Genomic DNA, 25,172 nt, shown 5'->3' with positions numbered 1-25,172 from the left:
AGGATGGCAGCATAAATGGGTTAAAAAAAAAAAAGAGATAACGTGGTTGAGAAACGTAACTGATAAGAAGTTACGAATCATTTCATCTTAGAGAATTAGTTGTTGCACTGTATTTATGAGTCATTTTAGTTCATTAAATTATATGCAATCTAATTTGAAACGACAGTTATATGCACTGTGGTTATAATGGATTATGTGATTGAACTGGTTACATACACATTAGCTACGATGGACATCTTTGTTGTAGTCATTGTGGACAGTTTTGTCACTGGTTATCTGCACTGTTAATTAGTTACCAGCACTATAGCTAAAATGGACGTTTAGTGTACTTGAATTGAGAAATATAATTTGACTGAATTAATTATTTGCACTATCGTTATAAGAGATAACCTCATCTAATTACTTCTATGTATTGTATCTACAATGAACATTTTTATTGTAGCTATAATGCACACTTTTATTTGAATTAATTCGTTATCTACACTGTAGTTTTACAATAGTTAATTTATCTAATTGAATAAGTTTTCTCTACTTTAATTACATTAATTAATTTTTAATTATTGAATCAAGTATATACACTGTAACCATAACAGATATAGTGGGCAATTTTATCTGACGAACTAGTTGATTGCACTGTTGTTACAATAATTTGAGTTAATTTGTTATCTGATGTGTAGTTACACATATTTAGCTCAATGTTTCTTAAACTTCCCGATATCATGGGCATACTTGGTGTCTCCTAAATAAACTTTCATGAGCTTAATAAACGCAAGTATAATAAAAAAATATTATAATCAACATAAGAATATTCCTTCAGTTTTTTAAGTCTGTGTTTGTGAAATCTAAGACTGGTAAAATCGTTGACAGATCTGCATTAGTGTTGTTGAGAAACACTGACTTAGATAATTAAAGCTGTAATCAGCAAAAAACATTACATCTCTTAGGTAATTAAGTCATTTGGTAAGTAAAAACTATTTATTTTAAACATGTGCATCATAATAGTGTTTTGCGGCAATAATCTAGTGACATGTCTTAACAGTTACAAGTAAGGTCTTTACTAGGTGCCATAAGAACTAATAACAGTTTGGTATAATTCACTGAAAAGATAGTAATATGCATTAATTTTGTTTGTACATTATTAAACTCTCCACACACACACACACACACTACCTTTCAACATCAGAAAACAAAAAGTGTCAGTTTTCAACAAGAGAAATGTATTACAATATCTATTCTATATTACATTTGAAATACTCTGACTGAATTTATACATTTTCTATGTTAACAAACAATATTTTTAAGGCTCATTTCAAAACTGGTTCAATGTTGTCCAGGAAGCAATTGAATAATAAACATTTTCATTGGCTGTCCACTATTATCAGATCCTGGGCTCTCAACAAGCTCCGAGATTAGTCCATTCTGGATGTTGACCTGATTTTCCTTCTGAATCTGTGTTTCATTCAGTCCTTTACTGGTCATATTTGATGGAGGTGTTCCTAACCTGGAATCTGAAGATGCCTCAGAGATGTGTTCAGACTCTCTTCTGGAGAAGCGAGAGATGTAAGAAGTTTCATTGCATCTACTAATATATCTTTTTCCACTGAAGCAGTTGAAGTGGTAGGTATCTCAGAGGAATTGCTCTCTAAGGACACTTCATCTGAAGTTTGATTCACTGTACTATTCTGTATGGATGTAGGTTCTTCCTGATGAGTTTTCTGTCTCTTTTTGTTGTTTATCCGGAATTCTTCCAGCACATTTTCTGGCACACTCATCTCATTTAATAAAGCTTCTTCTAGACGTTCTTTCTCTAACTCCTTCAATCGAAGACTCTCAACAGTATGCTCTTGTCCAGACTGTTCAGAAAATTCACGAAGAAAATTTTCTGCTATATCCATTCCTCTTTTAGCAGCATCTTCATCACTGTCACCGGCATTATTCTGAGTCTGCCGCATGGTGAAATCTGGAAGGTGATGCACTGTTCTAATATGTTTAGTCAAATTACCTTTTACGTTACAAGAGTAGGAACACAAGTGGCAGCTGAAAGGCTTGATTCCAAGATGCACCACTTCATGTCGCTGGAGGTGGCTTTTGGTTTTAAATCTCCGTGCACAGTTGTTGCAAAGATATTGTCCTTCTTCATGGATCTTCCTATGGGCCTTCAGCTGTGAAGTACTCTTGAAAGCCTTATTACACTGTTCACAAGAAAACGGTCTTTCACCTGTATGCCGTCTAAGGTGGACAATAAAAGATGCCTTCTGTTTGACAACGGCATTACACACAGGGCACTGCAGTTTCTCAAGATCTGTGTGTTTAATTATATAGTGCCGACGCATTATCTCTCTAGTGTGTGTTACAAATCCACAAACATCACAAACTTCTATAGGCATTTTGTTGTGGACAAACTTAATGTGTTCTTTTAAACGATTATCATTTGCAAAGGCTTTTCCACAGATTTCACACATATAGTTACGCTCCTTTGTGTGAGTCGGTATGTGACGTTGAATATCGATGTTTGCCACAGCTCTATACTCACAGTAAGGGCATTTGAAACGTTTGTTACCGGTATGTCGTCTCATATGACAGTCTGGGAGAAGAGAAAAATATATAGAAAATAATCAAATTATATATTACTACAATTTTATGTCAGACTTCAATCTTTATATTTAAACAGTTGAAAACAAAAATCTTTGTTAAGTGCAACAGTGAAACAACATGTAAATAAGTAACTTTTTATCAATGTGTATCAGGATTTTTCACTTTTGTTATTTAATATATAAAGTAAAAAAAATTCATAGAATTAAAAGACTTTTCTTTGGGCATGCTTATTTTTATGCATTTGTCACCTTATCATAATTTTAAAATATATGCAGTCTGGCAAATTCCATATACTATTACAACTGAAAAGTCACTGAGCAACCTGGTGACATAAATCATGAGACAACCGAAATCCAAATTACAGACAGCTATTCATACACACACACACACACTGGCATGGTTACAAAAGACTAAACACACACACACACTGGCATGGTTACAAAAGACTAAACACACACACACACACTGGCATGGTTACAAAAGACTAAACACAAACACACACTGGCATGGTTACAAAAGACTAAACCTCCTAAACTAAATCAGATTTATTGCCCATAAATGCTTTAACCTTTCTTAGGTGATATACAATTTTACACTAAAAACTAATACTTGGTAACCTTAAAGATTTCCTTTTCTTGTGTTAGTACAACAGGCTAATATTTACTTAACCTACATTTCCAGTGCTTCTTTGTTAGTTTTTTCTTGTGTTAGTACAACAGGCTAATATTTACTTAACCTACATTTCCAGTGCTTCTTTGTTAGTTTTTTCTTGTGTTAGTACAACAGGCTAATATTTACCTAACCTACGTTTCCAGTGCTTCTTTGTTAGTTTTTTCTTGTGTTAGTACAACAGGCTAATATTTACCTAACCTACGTTTCCAGTGCTTCTTTGTTAGTTTTTTCTTGTGTTAGTACAACAGGCTAATATTTACCTAACCTCGTTTCCAGTGCTTCTTTGTTAGTTTTTTCTTGTGTTAGTACAACAGGCTAATATTTACCTAACCTACGTTTCCAGTGCTTCTTTGTTAGTTTTTTCTTGTGTTAGTACAACAGGCTAATATTTACTTAACCTACATTTCCAGTGCTTCTTTGTTAGTTTTTTCTTGTGTTAGTACAACAGGCTAATATTTACTTAACCTACATTTCCAGTGCTTCTTTGTTAGTTTTTTCTTGTGTTAGTACAACAGGCTAATATTTACCTAACCTACGTTTCCAGTGCTTCTTTGTTAGTTTTTTCTTGTGTTAGTACAACAGGCTAATATTTACTTAACCTACATTTCCAGTGCTTCTTTGTTAGATTTTTCTTGTGTTAGTACAACAGGCTAATATTTACCTAACCCACGTTTCCAGTGCTTCTTTGTTAGTTTTTCTTGTGTTAGTACAACAGGCTAATATTTACCTAACCTACGTTTCCAGTGCTTCTTTGTTAGTTTTTTCTTGTGTTAGTACAACAGGCTAATATTTACCTAACCTACGTTTCCAGTGCTTCTTTGTTAGTTTTTTCTTGTGTTAGTACAACAGGCTAATATTTACCTAACCCTCGTTTCCAGTGCTTCTTTGTTAGTTTTTTTTCTTGTGTTAGTACAACAGGCTAATATTTACCTAACCTACATTTCCAGTGCTTCTTTGTTAGATTTTTCTTGTGTTAGTACAACAGGCTAATATTTACCTAACCTACGTTTCCAGTGCTTCTTTGTTAGTTTTTTCTTGTGTTAGTACAACAGGCTAATATTTACCTAACCTACGTTTCCAGTGCTTCTTTGTTAGTTTTTTCTTGTGTTAGTACAACAGGCTAATATTTACTTAACCTACGTTTCCAGTGCTTCTTTGTTAGTTTTTTCTTGTGTTAGTACAACAGGCTAATATTTACTTAACCTACATTTCCAGTGCTTCTTTGTTAGTTTTTTCTTGTGTTAGTACAACAGGCTAATATTTACCTAACCCTCGTTTCCAGTGCTTCTTTGTTAGTTTTTTCTTGTGTTAGTACAACAGGCTAATATTTACTTAACCTACGTTTCCAGTGCTTCTTTGTTAGTTTTTTCTTGTGTTAGTACAACAGGCTAATATTTACCTAACCTACATTTCCAGTGCTTCTTTGTTAGTTTTGAATTTTGAGCAAAGCTACTTGAGAGCCATCTGTTCTAGTCATCTCTATCTTTGCAGTGACAAATTATGAGGAAGGGAGCTAACGAACACCACTCACTACCAACTCTTGGACTAATCTTTGTCAATAAATACTGAGACTGCCCATCACATTACAATACCACCACAGAACTGAAAAGACAAGCACATACAGGGACAGAACTTGAGAACATATATTGTATAACATATAATTCTAAAGCAGTCAGAGATAAAAGGAAAACTCAGATTTTTTACTCTTTTTTTTTTAATGGATATTAATGTAAAGGTTGTCTCCAGATACATGTTTAGTTTGTTTAATGCACAGTGATGTGCATCTATGGTTTGTTTATGAGATTCATACAAAGCTACACAATGGCTATCTATACTACCTGTCCATAGTTTAGCAATGGAAGACTGCAGGGTAGGTAGCTAGCCATCACCACCCATCATCAGCTCTTGAGCTACTCTTACCAACAAAATAGTGGAATAAATAATGGCATTATAATGCTTCCACAGCTAAAAAGGCAAGCATCGCTGGTGAAATAAAGACTGTGATACAAGCATACTAATCGTCTCACCATGCCAGGCTCTATGCTTCTATGTCCAGAACATATATAAACACAAGGCATTCAAGACTTGCATAACTAAATCATCTGCATCTTAATTATACCAATCAAGCATACAAAAAAATTAAAGGTAAAAACACAAGTTTTCTATGAAATCCTGGGATTACTACAGCAGATAGTTTTAAAATAACTGGTTACTTTCAAGCCAAAATAACACATCAATCATGTTTATAAAACAATGCAGATCAAAACAAAATAACACCAATTATGTTCACTAAACAATGTAAATCAAGACAGAATAACACAACAATCATGTTAACAAAGTTACTCATATCAAGACAAAATAACACAATCATATTAACACAACAATGTAGATCAAAACAAAATAACTCAATACATCAATAATGTTAACAAAGTTACTCAGATGAAGACAAAATAACACATTAATCATGTTGAGAAAACAATACAGATCAAAACAAAATAGCTCAACACACCAATAATGTTAACAAAGTAGTGCAGATCAAGTCAAAATAACACATTGATCATGTTAATAAAACAATGCAGATCAAGACAAAATAACACATCAATCATGTTAATAAAACATGTTAGTAAAATCCCTTACCAATGTACAAACTGCTGTATATATCAAGAAGGATCAGTATCTGATAATACTTGTGCTGGTCCATTATTCTTCTATTTTAGAAACATCTTCTGTTGTATGAACAAAAATACACTCCCAAACCACTACACTGATTCATGGTAGGTGCTATACATTGAGGTATTTTTCATCTTTCTTTTCCTGGACATACAACTTATGCTTTGAACCAATTACTTCAAACTTGGATTATCCATCTATATCATCCTCTTTCAATCATCAGCAGTCCAGTTTATGTATCTTTTAGTACATTTCAGTCTCTTAAGGATACTTGGAAATCAAAGTAAATGTTTTTATAACTCCTACATAACCAAATATTCTAGTCTCATTTAGTTTCCTGGATACTGTAGATTTGAATATTCCTCTTTCATTTGGTACATGGTCATGTATCTTGTGCTTGAGGTCAGTGCCAGTCTTCCTTCTGTCCTGAAGGCTACATAAATAAAGATGCCATGGCAGGACAAAGAAACTTAATATACAGTGTTAAACACTGTTTTTATCAAGGTATAATTGTGGAGTACTATTAAATTGATTTCTTGTAACATATACTGGTGTTGTATGCTAGCTTCTTTCTGTATAGTTAAGACATTGCATGGGCTACACTGACAATTAATTCAAACCCTAAATATGACCAGTATGTTCATTCAAGCAGAACCCTTGTGACGTGTCTTTGGTACAAGTACATGAGAATTCTAAAGAATAATAAGTATTCTCACCCTGGCTCATTTAGTTATCAACAGGGATCACTGAAGTATTACCATAGTGTTGATATTTACATTTCATAATGATGTGGAAAAATTAGCCCCATAAAATAGAAATAATGACAAAATATTCTATTGTCCCTATGCTTGTACTGCACTGTAGTAATAATGACAACTGTCAGTACTCTAGATTGTATACAAGTTTAGATAAGTTGACAGCTTTCAGTAAAGCCTATATGGTTGGTTATTTATTAATATTGTTAACTTTAACTTTCTGAACTGATGTTTTTGTTTTAGCAGTAATTATGTATGGTATCCAGTAGATGAATTGTTTCATTCTTTTAATACAGAATTGTTTACTAAACAGCATTATCTTGGGTCCTGTTAGGAACTGTCTGTGCCATCTTTTGGCTAACACAGGAACTTTAACAGTAAGTTTTGTTATGTGTTACACTGTTTACTGAACAGCATTATCTTGGGTCCTGTTATGAACTGTCTATGCCATCTTTTGGCTAACACAGGAACTTTAACAGTAAGTTTTGTTGTGTGTTACACTGTTTACTGAACAGCATTATCTTGGGTCCTGTTAGGAACTGTCTATGCCATCTTTTGGCTAACACAGGTACTTTAACAGTAAGTTGTGTTGTGTGTTACACTGTGTCCCCCACACTGTGACCCACACACTGTCTCCCCCTGAATTACCACAGACTTCAGTTTTCCTCTTTCTTTACGATAGTTTTTAATTTTAAGATTTGACACTTTTGTCTGAAGTAGAATATTCTGTTATGGCTCACCTGTCTTTATTTTCACTGTGTTTTTTGTATTATTAAATGATGTTTCTACTTACTGGTTTGCTTGACCTAATTCACAATATAGTTAGTTACCAGTTATTTTTACAATTCAAAACCTTGGTTTATGAAGAAATAAGGAAAGTGAACTTACTGATTTATTATAGTGAAAGCTTCTGTTACGTATAGATCAGAGATTATTATTCCCTGATTATTATTTTATCGTACTTGCCATCTGTTAGCATACTGCTGACATTTTATCATGTATTCAAGTTTCTTCAGTTGATATTTTGAGTAACAGAGTAACCACATGCTATGCTACTCTAGTCCATGTTTGGTAAATACTTCATGGAATGATTACTGACTAAGAAAGTGGATTACAGAAGGGAAGAATCACACACCTGCAATGTCTCTTGCAACTCCATTTATGCAGTTATGAACACAGCTGATAAGAACAGTCTTGAAGGTTTTTATTGTTTGTTGTAAATTTGCCTCTGCTCAGATATTTTTCTATTTTTTTGTGTTGGAACAAAATATTCAAATCTTGAAAACAAGAAACAGTCCCATTTGGATAAAGTTCTTCATTGATACTTTGAATATTATTTATTTTTATTGTTGTGAACAGAATTCTTTTCAGCAAGAAGCCTGATTATTAGTCCTTAGTGTCAAGCTATTTGGTTATAATTCATTTATTCTGTTGCTAGCTTGACCAAATATATCAAGTTATTTTGTCTTTATCCACATCATCTTGCTAACAATGACCAACATGTTCAGTAATTTTACCATGAGCCATTTTATATTCTTGTTAGGATGATCAATCTGTTATTTTGTTTTGATCTGCATCATTTTGTTAACATGATTGATGTGTTGAGTTATTCTGTCTTGATTTGCATTGTTTTGTTAACATGATCAGTGTGTTGAGCTATTTTACTACCATAAAGATAATGACACCCAAAATTTATCCAACCTATGCAGAAGCCATGAATATAAATGATGCAATCTCATCCCAACTTACCAGATTTGGTATTTCAAAAACTTGACAAATCAAAGTTACTTCCAAAAAATTCTTTATGGGAGTGTAATAGAGACATCTGGAGTAAAATCCCAAAGGACACTTTGATTAAAAATGTTGTAACAATGCCTAAAAGACTGTCTCCAGTTATTAAAGTTATAAAACAGCTATTAACTGTTTACTGAACTCAAACACGTCCACTGAATTTCTGTTGTACTAAATATGTAGATTAATAAAACATTGATGTTTCATCCTCCATTGTTCTTTGAAAGTAGCCTGAAATATAATTTTTGACTTTAGCCTAATACTTTTGCACAGTACCATACAGATTTCCTTTCTGCTTCAAGATATTTTGAAAGTATAAAATATCTAAAATCAAAGCAATTACTTAGAGAAAGAACATCTGAAATACTGTTTTATCTATAAGTAAACTAAAGGATGTCATTAACGGTCTGAAATGTACAAAACAACAAGCTTACTCCAAAGAAATAAACACTTTCACAAATTATAAAAGATGTTTGTACAGTTGAAATAAACTCATAAGCTTGTGATATCTAATGTCTTGTAAAAAAAATCTCTTCTGAAACAGGTTATAAAAACTGATCATAGCTACCTATAGAAAGCTAAAGACCTTTCCACTTTGGTTATTTAAATTTACTAGAATTATGTTTTTGGCTAAAAATCAATCAAAACAGATTATAAATTTAAGATAATTACTTATCTTTCCCCAATGAGTTAACAAACTTACCATAACTACTTCTCTGATTGAAGCTTTTCCCACAAAGACTACATTCATATGGCTTTTCACCAGTGTGGGTGTACATATGAACCTTCAAACTGAATCTAGATTTAAACATCCGCCCACAAATGCTGCAGGTTACATCAGCTAAATTACTGATTCTTGGACGACTTCCTCGCTTCTTTGGTCCGTTGACAGCATTACTTAACCTTGTTTTTTCTAAATAACAAAGCATGCTCATTTTAGCATCAGCCATATGAACTTTAAAAAAAGATGATGCAAAGCAAATTAAAATTATCATCTCCACAGAATATTTCATGTTCAAGAGGAAAAGAGGAATTTAATGGAACTATTTTTATCTGGTCAACTAATTTTTCCTTTAGTGATATAAAAAAGTAAACATGAAACTATCAACTTTGTCAATGGAATATGTTAGATAATTTGCCTAATATATGCAAATTATACATCAATTCAGGGCCCAGGTAATTATTCCACAATGCTCATGTAATGTATCAAAAATCACACATTAGTTCCATGTTTTAGGCCATTTTCCTACAATGTATAATTAATACATAAAAACTAATTAATCAAGTAGATAAGTCAGTAAAAACACATCCAACTAATGAAACAAAACTCATACATTAATTCAATACTGCAGGTTGTTTACAGCCATCTAACACATCAAAAATCATACCTAAATTCTGCATTTTAGTAAGCTATTCCACAATACAAGTTTAATACATCAGAATTATAAGAACTTGTCAGAGAGTACAGAAGGAAGTAAACATAAGTCAACCACAGTGTCAGTGATGTCGAGAAAACCCACTTGTAGAGAAATTTATATGCAAAAACTACTCGTTTGGGTTGAGAAAATATTTTACATACAAGAGCGAACAACTTTTCGACCTTCTTCGGTCATCGTCAGGTTCGCAAAGAAAGAGGTAACTGACCGGAAGCTGACCACATGTTTGAAAGGGGTTGTGTAACTGAGTGTCGGAATGTAGAGGGCGGTATTAGATGTTTGAATATATAATTTTATTATATTAATATAGGTATAAAGGCGTTCCTTTATATTGGTTTATTTTGGGTTTAAGTTGTTGTATAAGTAAGGCTTCTTTAATTTTGCATTTGTTTATGTTTGTTTCTTTATTTAGTATTTGAGTGTTTTCTATGGTTATGTTGTGTTTATTTGACTTGCAGTGTTCGAAAACGTGTGAAGGTGACTTTTTGTGTTCTTTGAATCTGGTTTCCATTTCTCTACTTGTTTCTCCAATATAGAAGTCGAGGCAGTTATCACATTGTATTTTGTAAATAATGTTGGTGTGGTGTTTGTCAGTGTAGTTTTTACATAGTATAGACCTCAGTTTTGTGCCTGGTTGTTGAATAAATTTGGTATTAACTGGAATGTCATATTTTGTTACTAGTTTTTGCCAAATGTTGGTTATTTGTTTGCTGATGTCAGGAATATATGGTATAGAGCAGTATATGGTTTTGTGATTCTTTTGATTCGTGAGATATATTTACTTTAGTTGGTTGATTTTGCTTTCTGTCTAGGTGTGTGCGTATAATGTTTTCTTCGGTTTGTGGAGGAAACTTATTGATGTTGATGAAGTATTGTTTTATGTTGTCTAATTCATTGTTAATTTTATCTGGTGAGCATAGTTTTATGGCTGTGTTTATTTGGTTTCTTAGTATGTTGAGTTTTTGTTTTGTTTCATGTGCTGAGTCCCAAGGAATGTATAGTCCAGTATGGGTGATTTCTCGGTGAATTTCTGTTTTGAATTGTGTGTCAGTTCTTGTAATTTTGAGGTTAAGAAATGATATTTGATTGCTTTCTTCCTGTTCACATGTGAAGTTAATGTTGGGAGGTATAGAGTTAATGTGATTGAAAAAATTAAGTATGTGTTCTGTAGATTTGAATCCCACAACCGTGTCATCTACATATCTGTAAAATATTTTCTCAACCCAAACGAGCCGTTTTTGCATATATATTTTCAACCAGTGTGCTAATGATACATTTTGTCCAATACGAGAGGTCATCAGACCAACTGGGATATGATACAAATACCATTAGTCTAGGCTAAGTTTACATCACCAACTGCTTGAACAACTCTAACAGCAAACTAGATTAAGTGAGTGAAGTGTAAGCATTACATGAAATGCACTACTGAGAAAAGCTACCTCACACTAGGTCATCCACTGCTGACAAAACCTTTTACTCAGTATCACTAGCAATACAACAGACATAGTACTTTGGGAAGTTACTTCTCTAAGTTTAATACATCAAAATGATGTAAGGATGCATTATCTATTTTATAAAATATTTTAATGATACAACAGAACAAAAAGGTTAAGGCAGTTTTGTAGTTACGGATAACTACTTCAACTGTTCTGAATAGTGAAAGAATATCTAACAAATAACAACACTTAATTGTTTATTTAGTGTTAAGTTACCCAAGTGCTATCTGTACATTTAGAAGTGACAGACTACAGCAGTGCTTCTCAACTGGAGTATTATCAACTGTACAACAAATTCAGGAACAATAAAGTTATTATTTATTCTAGTTGTAGTTTGTCACGTATATTCACGTCATAACAGTATATCTTGCATTTTAATTTATTACTTTTTGTCTTTTTTTCAAACTGGGGTGAATGAATTGTTGTAAAAATGTATATAGGGGTGAATGATATTGGAAAAAGGTTGAGCAACACTGGACTAGAAGTAAGACAGCTAGTCAACATCACCTGCTGCCAACTCTTGGGCTATTCTTTACCAGTAAAGAGTGTATTGATTGTTACATTATAATGCCCCTAAGGCTGAAAAAACAAGGAAGTTGGTGATAGTATTTGAAACCATGACCCACAGATTTGCCAATCCAGGCCCAAAAACATCACTAACACCATTGTTACCTTACCTCTCGGGTCCTCAAAAGATTGGTCATCATCTTGGCTTTCAGAATAAGGTTCCTCACAACTCAAATTATGCTCTTCTTCTTCATCACTGCTTTCATACAATTTTTTCCGAGGTTTTCTTTTCCGAGAGCTTCTTCGTAATTGAGATTCCCCATAATCTGAATCCTCTTGGGTTGATGAAGGAACATAATTCTGGGTTTCTGAAACCTCTCCTGTTGATGTTGGCAATACTGGCTGAGCTAAAGCAGTAGTTTCTTCAAGTTTCGAACTTTGTTTTGATGGATTTTTTCTAGGACGTCCTCGAGGCCTGCTTCGTGGCAGAAGAAGGACTGATGCTGTTGTGGGATGGAATACAGATTCATCTGCAGAATTAGTGGTCACATCATCCTCATTATGTGTGAGAGTACTCAATGTTGGTTCAGTCTTGCATTTTTTTCGTGCTCTCCCTCTGGGACGACGTTGTGGGGTTGACAAGCTAATTGTTTCTTGCTGAATTGTTTCTGATCCTTTACAGAACGTTGACGAATCATTTTCAAAGAAGCCATTACAGATACTTGTTGAAGTAATTTCATCCTGTGGAAAACTATAAAAATTACAAGTTTCCTTTTCAACAACATAAAGTTCAAACTAACTCAAGTGTAACTTCTAGGAATGATATATTTACCTCAGCAGTTTTAACAGTAACAAAACCTATATTACCATCCTACTTGTGTAAAGTTACAGGTTTCTACCTTAGCAGTTCTAACTGTAACAAAACTTGTATTACCATCCAACTTGCATAGAGATCTCTACCTTAGCAGTTCTAACTGTAACAAAGCCTGTATTGTCAACCTACTCAAGTAAAGTTACAGATTTCTATCTTAGCAGTTTTAACAACAAGATATACAACACTGTTTAGTGTAAGAGTTATTACTTAGTTTATTTAGTGATTTAATATTTAATGAATATTTACTTTTCATACCAAGTGTTAAAGGTTATGATAATTACTCAGTACCAGTTGTACATTATGTGTATTGTTACGAGACATCTTGTTACTCACAGTCTCTATTGTAATCACTCCCTTATCATAGTGTCTCCTTGTTTGTAGAAGGTTCCAGGCCTCCACTTTGTGTGTGTATGTGTGAGAGCAAGTAAGCTTGAATTCAGTCAACAAAAAAAGTTAGGTGAGACTGTGTGATTAGTAGGTTTACCGACAATGGACAATATTTTAAATTGTGTTTCACAGTTTAACAGAAATAAGAATAATGATTTGTCTTGTTAAAGGGTGGTCTAAAATAACTGAACCTGTCTGTGTGGACTTTCAACAAAAAGGAGACATTTATTCAAAGTTTTAGATGCAACTGTGGTAAACAACAGAAAAATGAAGTGAACTTATCACAGATCGTACAGTAAGAAATAGCATAGAATACAGCATGTATGTGTGAGAGCAAGTAAGCTTGAATTCAGTCAACAAAAAAAGTTAGGTGAGACTGTGTGATTAGTAGGTTTACCGACAATGGACAATATTTTAAATTGTGTTTCACAGTTTAACAGAAATAAGAATAATGATTTGTCTTGTTAAAGGGTGGTCTAAAATAACTGAACCTGTCTGTGTGGACTTTCAACAAAAAGGAGACATTTATTCAAAGTTTTAGATGCAACTGTGGTAAACAACAGAAAAATGAAGTGAACTTATCACAGATCGTACAGTAAGAAATAGCATAGAATACAGGAAAATAGTTCATTTTGTCAATTGAGTTCTAAAGTAATTGAATCAACATGTAGACTTTTCACAACAAAAGAGAATTATTCAGTGATTTTAGACACAATTATGACATTCTATCATGTAAAGAATTTTTGTACAAATGTATGACTACTTTAGAATACACATTATTTTAAAACAAAAGTTTATGTGCTGTCCATTTATTGTTTAAATTTATCACTAACAAGTTACAGACATCTACCATAAAAGAATCTCAGCTCATATACAAAAACTATGACAGTAACAAAACTTGCATTATCAACCTACTCATTTAAGATAACTTGGGTTATCACCCAATTCTTTATTAACACAAGTATCAATAACCATGATAAGTCTAAGTGCACAAAAACTATGGCTCAATATTACAAGCACCAGTATTATGGCCTATGAAAAGTCAAAGTGTACAAAACTACATACTTATCAAAACAATTATCAATAGCCATGGCTTATGGGAAGGCTTTGTTTTGTTTGTTTGTTTTTTGAATTTCACACAAAGCTACTCAAGGGCTATCTGTGCTAGCCATCCTTAATTTAGCAGTGTAAGACTACAGGGAAGGCAGCTAGTCATCACCACCCACCGCCAACTCTTGGGCTACTCTTTTACCAACGAATAGTGGGATTGACCATAACATTATAATGCCCCCATGGCTGAAAGGGGAGCATGTTTGGCTTGAAGGAGATGCGAACCTGCAACCCTCAGATTACGAGTCCCACGCCTTAACACGTTTGGCCATGTCGGGCCTATGGAAAGGCAATGTGTACAAAACTCTGCTAATTAACATAAATATTCAGAGCCATGGGAGGTCAAAGTGTGCAAACCTATATAGTAATAACAAAAGGTGTATAACTTTGTTCATTGATGTATATAAAAAAAACAACCTGTGTTAAACAATGAAACCAAAACTTATATATTACATGAATAAATGGAATGCCTCAATAAACTAAATATGCCTTGCTGTAGAGAGAAAACTTTCATATGTTAAACAGTTACTCAGAATCTATATCTGTGTATACAAGATCTGGCTTGGTCACCTCTTCTTGAAGGCACCTTGTTTCAAACTCACTGGAACTTTCTTGTTTTTTGGATGCCCTGTAAAAATAAAAATTTCTAAAAGATTAAAACAGCAAGCATCAAATAAACACACAATCATGTGTGATAGCATATCTAAATAATACAACTACTTCTATTAAACACACAATCATGTGGTGATAGTATATCTAAATAATACAACTACTTCTGTTAAACACACAATCATGTGTGATAGTATATCTAAATAATACAACTACTTCTATTAAACACACAATCATGTGTGATAGTATATCTAAATAATACTACTTCTGTTAAACACACAATCATGTGTGATAGTATATCTAAATAATACAACTACCTCTGTTAAACACACAATCATGTGGTGATAGTATATCTAAATAATACAACTACTTCTATTAAACACACAATCATGTGGTGATAGTATATCTAAATAATACAACTACTTCTGTTAAACACACAATCATGTGTGATAGTATATCTAAATAATACAACTACTTCTATTAAACACACAATCATGTGTGATAGTATATCTAAATAATACTACTTCTGTTAAACACACAATCATGTGTGATAGTATATCTAAATAATACAACTACTTCTGTTAAACACACAATCATGTGTGATAGTATATCTAAATAATACAACTACCTCTGTTAAACACACAATCATGTGGTGATAGTATATTTAAATAATACAACTACTTCTGTTAAACACACAATCATGTGTGATAGTATATCTAAATAATACAACTACCTCTGTTAAACACACAATCATGTGGTGATAGTATATCTAAATAATACAACTACTTCTGTTAAACACACAATCATGTGGTGATAGTATATCTAAATAATACAACTACTTCTGTTAAACACACAATCATGTGGTGATAGTATATCTAAATAATACAACTACTTCTGTTAAACACACAATCATGCATGTGGTGATAGTATATCTAAATAATACAACTACTTCTGTTAAACACACAATCATGTGTGATAGTATATCTAAATAATACAACTACTTCTGTTAAACACACAATCATGTGTGATAGTATATCTAAATAATACAACTACTTCTGTTAAACACACAATCATGCATGTGGTGATAGTATATCTAAATAATACAACTACTTCTGTTAAACACACAATCATGTGTGATAGTATATCTAAATAATACAACTACCTCTGTTAAACACACAATCATGTGGTGATAGTATATCTAAATAATACAACTACTTCTGTTAAACACACAATCATGTGTGATAGTATATCTAAATAATACAACTACCTCTGTTAAACACACAATCATGTGGTGATAGTATATCTAAATAATACAACCACTTGTGTTAAACACACAATCATGTGGTGATAGTATATCTAAATAATACAACTACTTCTGTTAAACACACAATCATGTGTGATAGTATATCTAAATAATACAACTACCTCTGTTAAACACACAATCATGTGTGATAGTATATCTAAATAATACAACTACTTCTGTTAAACACACAATCATGCATGTGGTGATAGTATATCTAAATAATACAACTACTTCTGTTAAACACACAATCATGTGTGATAGTATATCTAAATAATACAACTACTTCTGTTAAACACACAATCATGCATGTGGTGATAGTATATCTAAATAATACAACTACTTCTGTTAAACACACAATCATGCATGTGGTGATAGTATATCTAAATAATACAACTACTTCTGTTAAACACACAATCATGCATGTGGTGATAGTATATCTAAATAATACAACTACTTCTCTTAATATTTGAGGAACAAACTCCACATGGTCCATCTCTTTGGATACTTGCAAAAATATTGCTATAAGTACAAGTGTAAAGTGTGACTATGTAAATAATATTACCATATGAAACTAAATACATCAAAGAGATAGAAATACTGAAGTAAAATATTGATAATGTTGGTGATGCACAGATTGGAATATTACATTTCCTTATTCCTGGGAAATTTAACTTTGTTTGAGGAATTTCATCTTTTTAGTTGGCTTTCCTGATTTGTAATATCTGGTCCATACATGTTCCAGTAGTTGTTATTAAATGAGGACACATTGCATGGATTAAATGAAGAAACAATACATGGCGAAATATAACTTTAGATGAGGGAATGTTTTATTCCAATCCATGCATCACCAACAATATCAAGTCAGATTTGAGAGAATTCAGTATTTGACATAAAAGTTCATATTCAGCAATTAAATCTAGAGAACGCAGATTGATTTTTAAAAAAAATTAGTTCTTGATGCGTAAAAATTCTATCAAAATTCTGAATGGAACTTAAGTGTCTTATTGACAAGACTAAATCTCAAAAGTACATGACCTAACCTGTAGCTCAAATATGGACAGCATAAAAGTAATTTATTAGTGTTTTAATAGGAATGTAATGGTTCAGTGTGACAATACCATATTAGTGGAAATTTAAACATCATTTAAATTATTTCTTTAATGAACATTCTTCATTATGAAAAACAATGAATTTATATTTTCCTGGATTACTGAAATACTCATGCTTTTCATTTAATGTAAAAGTCCAATCCACCGTCTCTCACATTTGCATCAAGCAAAATTGTGATAATAGTTTTATCTTGTGTTTGTTTTTTAATTTTCACAAAGCTACATGAGGGATATCTGTACTAGCCATCCCTAATTTTGCAGTGTAAGACTAGAAGGAAGGCAGCTAATCATCACCACTCACTGCCAACTCTTGGGCTACTCTTTTACAATCAAATAGCGTGATTAACCATCACATTATAACACCCCCATCACTGAAAGGGCGAGCATGTTTGGTGTGACTGGGATTCGAACCCGAGACCCACGGATTACAAGTCAAACATGTAAACCCATCTGGCTGTACCGGGCTGCATGTGATAATAGTTTTGTTCAAATACTGGCTAGTGACAGGAATTCAAACTATATTAGGTTTTCTAATAATAGTATGTAACTCAACTTAAAAATGTATTCTGGATAACAAAGTGCTGTCCACCTTCAGTTATGTAACATATTTTAAAATAATTTATAAAAATCAATAAGTTAACCTATTGTACAAAAACGTACTCTCCTACAGACTACTATGATTCAATATAATGAATCTTAAGGTAGGATAAATCAAAAAATATATAATAAAATTATTTAGTTTAAGACTAACATAAGCTAATTAGGCATATGTGTATTAGCATAGATCCAAGTTACCTAAAAATTTTAATATCCTAGAAAATATATTGCAACATAAATTACTTTATTTCTAGCTTTGTAATTCTACCAAAGGATATTTCTTTTTTAAATACATGATTGAAGAGTTTTACACAGTAAAGTTGGCAGTTGAGATATTTTTTCACAAACATAAAATCATAAAAAATATGTAATCAACAGAACCAGGTGAAGCTAGGGGTCTCATCGATAGTACCAGGCAGAGATAAAGACCTTATAAACACCACTAGATGGAGTTAGGGATACAATCAACAATACCAGGTGGAGCTAAAAATCTCATCAATAGTACCACGTGAAGATAAAGACCCTATAAACACCACCAGGTAGAGATAAGGTTCCATCAAATTACCAGGTGGGGGCTAAGAATCTCATTAACAGTAACATTACCATTAGTGTTTAACACTTTTGTTCCCACATCACTCACATATGAAAGACATGGTTTTGTAGTAATGTACCTCATCACTCCCTCATGCATAATATGTTTTAAATTCACATCACACAAATGTGATTCACAGTAATTTCAATTTGTAAGGGACTATTTGAGGCCGATTCATAAGAATTATGCTTGGCTTTTCTTATTGTTTTAAAATAAAGTTTAGGCAGAAAAAAAAAATACACATGTATTATTATCATAAGTGATTATATATAATAAAATGAACACTTGAATTGTAAATCTTTGTCAAAAACATTTTGTTTGCTTCACATCTTTTATTACAAAAATAAAATATACTTCTTGTCAGAACAAAAGCAATGTGTGTGAGATGGTCTTGAAAGTAAATGGACTTTCTCAAAGGTCCATGTCACTCATTTTTTTAAATAAACAAAAACCATATTTATACCTAATAACCCTAAATCTAAAAAAAATTATTATTCAATGAAAAAGATGAGTCAAAGCAAAATTTAATAAATATGACTGTGAGCAAATGTATTAAATATCTAACTTTTTAAAATGTTTCACATCAATTAAAATTTTTGAGAGAAATTTAAAAGGAATATTTATTCTCTTCAAAATCAAAAACCTCAGGAACAAATGTATTAATATGAAAAGAAAAATTTTGGATTTATAGACATATTTCTTTCATTATTTTACTTTCATCTAAAACAGTTTAGACAGAGTGTAAACAAAAAGACAATTGCTATGATAAAGCAATCTAAAGAATAAAAAATACAAGTAATAAAAGGAAACCACAGCATTTCGATATTTCTGTTACTCTGGAAATATCTTAGAAATTAAAATACCTTCAATTAAAGTTAATTGTTCAAAGTAAGACAAATATCCATTTTCTTTCATTTTTATCAGGTTAAACCTAATTAGACTTGCATGCACACATGAAAAGTCAGGTTAAACCCATTAGACTTGCATGCACACATGAAAAGTTTTGATGCATTCTTTACATCGTTCATCATCTGATTTTTTTCAAGTTTATTGGGAGAACATTAAAAGATTTTTAACTTTCCTTGCATTACATAAAATATTTCATGTATCAATCTGTGTTTTCAGTAATATGTTCTTAAAAACAGATTTAAATGTGTACACACATATATATTCATTTCCAAATCTATAAAGCGGATGACTATATGATTAATTGATTGATTGATTTAGTGTTTTATGACACAAAGCAACTCGGCTATCTGCAACAAACGTCCGGTAAAAAGGTAAAAATAAATCAAATGTAGTAAAATACATGAAAGGGAATAAAGGTAAAACAAAACATCATTGAAAAACAGAAAAAGCATAAAACCAATGTTGACATCCAGTCTACAATGTTAAGAGAGAAAGCAGAGTAAGAGAAGTTGTAAAGGACTCTCTCTAGCAAAATGGTAATGATCATAACCCATCAGGAAGACTAACAGGTAAGTACAAGAACCACCATCAGTCACCTAAAGTTGGTCTTTCCAGTCCTGTTTCCAGGTTATGGCCAGTACTAAAAGGTAAAGTAATAAAAGTGTTAAATGACATGCAGCAAAAGTGTAATAACAACTTGCCAGAATGACTAACGGGTAGTTCAAACAGCAGCATTAGTCACCTGAAGTTGGCCTTTCCAGTCTTGATGTTATTTAATGTTCAGGCCATTTTCCAATGTCAAATTGAACTAGAGAGGTTGAGACTCTGAAAAGGGAACCACAATTAAAAAGGTGTAATGAATAAATATCAAACTTAAATGACATTAAAAAGATTAATGGCCATTATAAAACTAAAAACATTATCAAGATGGACAGTGTCACCATCACTAATAACACTGTCCAATGTTACATACAAATCCTGGGACAGAACATGTTAAAATGGTGCCGTCGTTGAGATGGAAGGAAAGTAAAATGTAGCTTACAGTAATTTGAGTGTTACACATACTACACATTGGTGCATCAGTTCCAGATAAAAGAAAACCACGAGTTAAAAAACTGTGACCAATGCATAGTCTAGTTAGAACTTCCTCCTTCCGAACCTTATGGAAGCTAGATGGCCAAAGCCCAATATAGGGTTTTATTTGAAAAAGCTTGTTGTCACATTGCTCACTCCAAGCGAACTGCCAGCTGGCACGGAGCCGAGCCCTGAATACAGGACCATAGTCCATGTACAGAATAAACACAGTAGTGATAGTGCCAGAGCAGATAGATTTAGCTGCTGTGTCTGCAAGCTCATTCCCACGAATACCAACGTGGCCAGGTATCCAGAAAAACTAGATAGAAGTAGATGTTAATGAGAAATGGGCCAGTCGGTTTTGAATATCAGTGAGAACAGGGTGTGAACCAACGTGAAGCGATTCCAAGGCCAACAGAGAACTAAGGGAGTCAGTATAAATAGTGCAGTTGGAGTACTGCTCAGCTTCAATATGATCCAGGGCAAGAGATATGGTGTACAGTTCAGCAGTGAAGGAGTGAAGTTTCGAAGAACACAGTAAAGACAGTTGCAAACAGCGAAGGTTCGTGAGATTCCACATATAAGCTCTGAACTGGGGAGATGTGGAAAGCCCCAGTGCAGAGTCGAAGTCCTTTACGATGAATGGGGTCCAGCATCTTTAAGGCCAAGGGTCTGGCAGAGCCATAGACCATTGATCCATAGTCGAGTTTCGAATGAATAAGAGCACGATATATCTTTAACATAGAACATCAATCCGCTCCCCAACTGGCAGTAGAGAGGACACGGAGAATGTTCAGTGCTCTTGTGCATTTGACCTGTAGCTACTTTAAGTGTGGTATAAAGGTCAGCTTACGGTCAAAGATAAGCCCCAAGAACTTGATCTCGGGGACCACTGGCAGCGAAACTTCACCGATACAGAGTTCAGGATCAGAGTAGATACCCTGTTGGCAGAAAAAGTGCATGCAAATGCTTTTAGAGAGAGAAAAATTAAAGCCATTCGCTGTAGTTCACTTCAGTACACGATTGAGGGCAGTTTGTAGTTGCAGCTCAATATATCTCATGTTCGACGACTGACATGAGATGTGAAAGTCATCAACATAGAGCCCATTTGCAACAGTGAGAGGGAGTTGTTCAGTGATGGCATATATCTTTATACTGAAAAGTGTGACATTGAAAACACAGCCCTGAGGGACCCCAAATTCCTCTACAAAAGAACGGGAACCCACACGAACTTGGAATCTCCTGTCCATTAAAATTTTTTAAATAAACATAGGTAAATGGCCACGTAACCCATATATATGGATGTCTCGCAAAATGCCATACCTCCATGTTGTGTCATAAGCCTTCTCAATGTCAAAGAATATTGAAACAAGATGTTGGCATTTGAGAAAGCCTTCTCTGATTGATGTTTCAAGTCAAATTAGGTGGTCCGTGGTGGAACACTGTCGTCGGAACCCACACTGGGTGGGCGAGAGGAAGTTGTTTGATTTGAGGAACCAAACAAGACGAGCATTAACCATCCTCTCTGAGGTCTTACAGAGACAGCTCGTCAAAGTAATTGGACGGTAGTGTGAAGGAATCTTGGGATCTTTCCCAGGTTTAGAGAAAGGTAAGATAATAGCCTGGTGCCACGCATTAAAAAAAACATTCTCCTACCAGATCTGGTAAAAAAACAATCAGAAGAATATCAAGAGAAGCAGGAGAGAGATAGCGCAGCATGTCATGGATGACTATATGAGGATTAAAATGTAACAATGCTACTGCCCAGTATAACCTAGTTATAAAAACAAAATGTTACATGAGCTATGCACTGTAACAATACCTTAGTTACCTTAGTATAAAGACAAAAAATAAATCGTCATATGACACAGAGAATATAATAATACCCTAGTTGTAAAGACAAACAAATACAATGAACCAGAAGTACTAAATACAACACCTATATTGTAAAAATAAGACAGATCAGTTGAGCTATTGAATGTATAAAAAAGTCACATGAAATATGGAATGCAACAATCAGTGGCATATTTAACATTGGTGCAACTGAGGCAACACTCTGAGGGGGCCTCTCAAACTGCATGCCCTAAAGTAATGCAAAAAAAAGTATTCCTAAATGTGATCAGAAGTGATGGGCCATCTAAGAAAACTGTACCAGGTAGTTTGAAATGTTAAAAATTCTCCTAACAACAATACTCGTGTTGTAAATATATAAAAAATACACCTTTCAATACATCTCCATTATAATGGAAGGTTATATATGGGTAATCTATTAAATATGACACATTACTTTTTAATATAATCTGGTCATAATGAAAATAAAGTTCCAGGAATATCATAGAGTATAAGAAATAAGTATTTTTGTTTTGTATACTTACTTCAGCTTGTTACTAGATTCTTTTTCTCTCCAGTACCTCTGTTTGATTTTGTCCAGTGCTTCAGCTTGCACATCAGTTGGCAGGGATTCAATCAAAGTCAACAGTTTATTAACCTTCAACACAACCAAATCACACACAATAGTAATTTATTAATGTTATATAATGGTATATCCAATCAAAATAAAAAATTCACTAACCCTCAATACAACAAAATCATACATAATAATAATTTATTAATGTTATATAATGGTATATCCAATCAAAATCAAAAATTCACTAACCCTCAATACAACAAAATCATACATAATAATAATTTATTAATGTTATATAATGGTATATCCAATCAAAATCAAAAATTTACTAACCCTCAATACAACAAAATCATACACAATAATAATTTATTAATGTTATATAATGGTATATCCAATCAAAATCAAAAATTCACTAACCCTCAATACAACAAAATCATACACAATAGTAATTTATTAATGTTATATAATGGTATATCCAATCAAAATAAAAAATTTACTAACCCTCAATACAACAAAATCATACACAATAGTAATTTATTAATGTTATATAATGGTATATCCAATCAAAATCAAAAATTTACTAACCCTCAATACAACAAAATCATACACAATAGTAATTTATTAATGTTATATAATGGTATATCCAATCAAAATCAAAAATTTACTAACCCTCAATACAACAAAATCATACACAATAGTAATTTATTAATGTTATATAATGGTATATCCAATCAAAATAAAAAAAATTACTTACCCTCAATACAACAAAATCATACACAATAGTAATTTATTAATGTTATATAATGGTATATCCAATCAAAATCAAAAATTTACTAACCCTCAATAAAACAAAATCATACACAATAGTTATTCCTGTTATGTAATAGTTTAAGTACAGGACAAAGTCATGTTGCTGTGGGAAATCAAAGCCTGGATTTCAGCATTTTAAGTCCATAAACTTAACCATTGTCCCACCAAAGGACTATATACTGGTACTTATAATCAAAGTCAACAGTTTATTAACTTTCAAAGAAATCAAATCATACATATTAGTTATTTATAGCTGTTGTATAACTGGAAGTTATGGTGGGAAGTTTTATTACACCTTATGATGTTTAGGTAATTGACACGTGCATATTTGGAATTGATTTCATGTTGAAAAATGGAAGCAAATACATTCACAGCCTATGACCAAGAAATACATGTACTCTACCTGAGAATAACTACACACAAAAGTAAATTCATAGTGACAAGAAGGGCAGTTATTGTACTATCAAAAGAAACACTCATACTAGAAGTTATCAAGAAAGAATTCACATGGTACTAAACAACAGAATGCCTTGATGGTTGCAAAAATCTCTGAAAAATAAGGATACCATTACTAGGATCATGAATACAACAAACCATAAAATGTGAGTAAGACACTGCAAGATATGAAGCTGCACAAGTAGTATTTTTATATAAGAGACATCAGAAGTAGGCATCTTTGTAGAAACTAATGCCAAGTCCTTTCACAAGGGCATTTAACACCTCACTTGTAAAAGTTGTATGATTCAAGCTTGCAGATGATCAATACTATATTATATGACTTACAATATATCAAAATACTTTCTGCTGTGGACCTCATAATACCAGAGATACAGCTTCAATATGTCAATAAGCTAGATAACTCCTACTTGTACAACAGGTTGAGGCATTCAAAGAGGTGAAAACCATGAAGGAACAGGAGGTGGTAGAAAGAAGTATTATTCTTTAGACATCACCCATTTTATTTCTGAAGAAAGACTGATTTAAATGGTTTTGTATGGACTACCAAAAGGTGAATAAAGTCACAAAGAAAGATGTATATTCACTGGCAAGAACCAATTCTACTTTGAATGCTCCATGCAGAGAAAATGTACTGGACACGGTCCATACACCAGCTTGTAGAGTCTCGTTCAATGGACAACAAAGATGGGAAGAGAGGGATAATATGAGATGATGGAATTGATGAAAGGAAACAAGGAACAAGGTATGGAAGGAAGAAGGTACAGAGAAATAGATCATATGGAGCAAAAAGCACAACAAATTCAAAAAGGCAAAGGTCATGAAGTGAGGATGACTGACAGGGAATAAAACCATGACTGCACATCCCTTGTCCACGTAACAATGAAATAATGACATCCCCAATGTATAATTATGACAAGCAAAAGCCTAAATGATGAGACAAAACAGTTGCAAAAGAGAAGTGCCCAAAATTGGTAAACTACCCCAAGATGAACAAAACAAAGATAATGTCA

At 32.9% G+C, this 25,172-nt stretch overlaps 1 protein-coding gene across 15 annotated transcripts in view; it reads right to left on the bottom strand.

Moving 5' to 3' along the window:
• Nucleotides 1–1,196: 1,196 nt before the first annotated feature.
• The window catches only part of LOC143229983 (uncharacterized), a 38,387-nt gene continuing 14,411 nt past the window's right edge, over nucleotides 1,197–25,172 (bottom strand). For 4 of the 15 annotated variants that reach the window (XM_076462908.1, XM_076462911.1, XM_076462900.1 and 1 more), the window contains exons 2-6: nucleotides 22,862–22,974; nucleotides 14,823–14,939; nucleotides 12,093–12,673; nucleotides 9,187–9,396; nucleotides 1,197–2,584 (exon numbers count right to left, since the gene is read on the bottom strand). In XM_076462908.1, coding sequence (XP_076319023.1) covers nucleotides 1,497–2,584; nucleotides 9,187–9,396; nucleotides 12,093–12,673; nucleotides 14,823–14,939; nucleotides 22,862–22,974 — 2,109 coding nt within the window. In that variant the 3' untranslated portion in view covers nucleotides 1,197–1,496. The remainder of the gene's footprint in view (nucleotides 2,585–9,186; nucleotides 9,397–12,092; nucleotides 12,674–14,822; nucleotides 14,940–22,861; nucleotides 22,975–25,172) is intronic. The other 11 variants (XM_076462910.1, XM_076462913.1, XM_076462903.1 and 8 more) reach the window with 6 other exon arrangements.

This window comes from Tachypleus tridentatus, chromosome 10 (assembly GCF_004210375.1).
Source record: "Tachypleus tridentatus isolate NWPU-2018 chromosome 10, ASM421037v1, whole genome shotgun sequence".
Taxonomy (NCBI): domain Eukaryota; kingdom Metazoa; phylum Arthropoda; class Merostomata; order Xiphosura; family Limulidae; genus Tachypleus; species Tachypleus tridentatus.
This window is presented reverse-complemented; position numbering and strand designations above follow the sequence as displayed.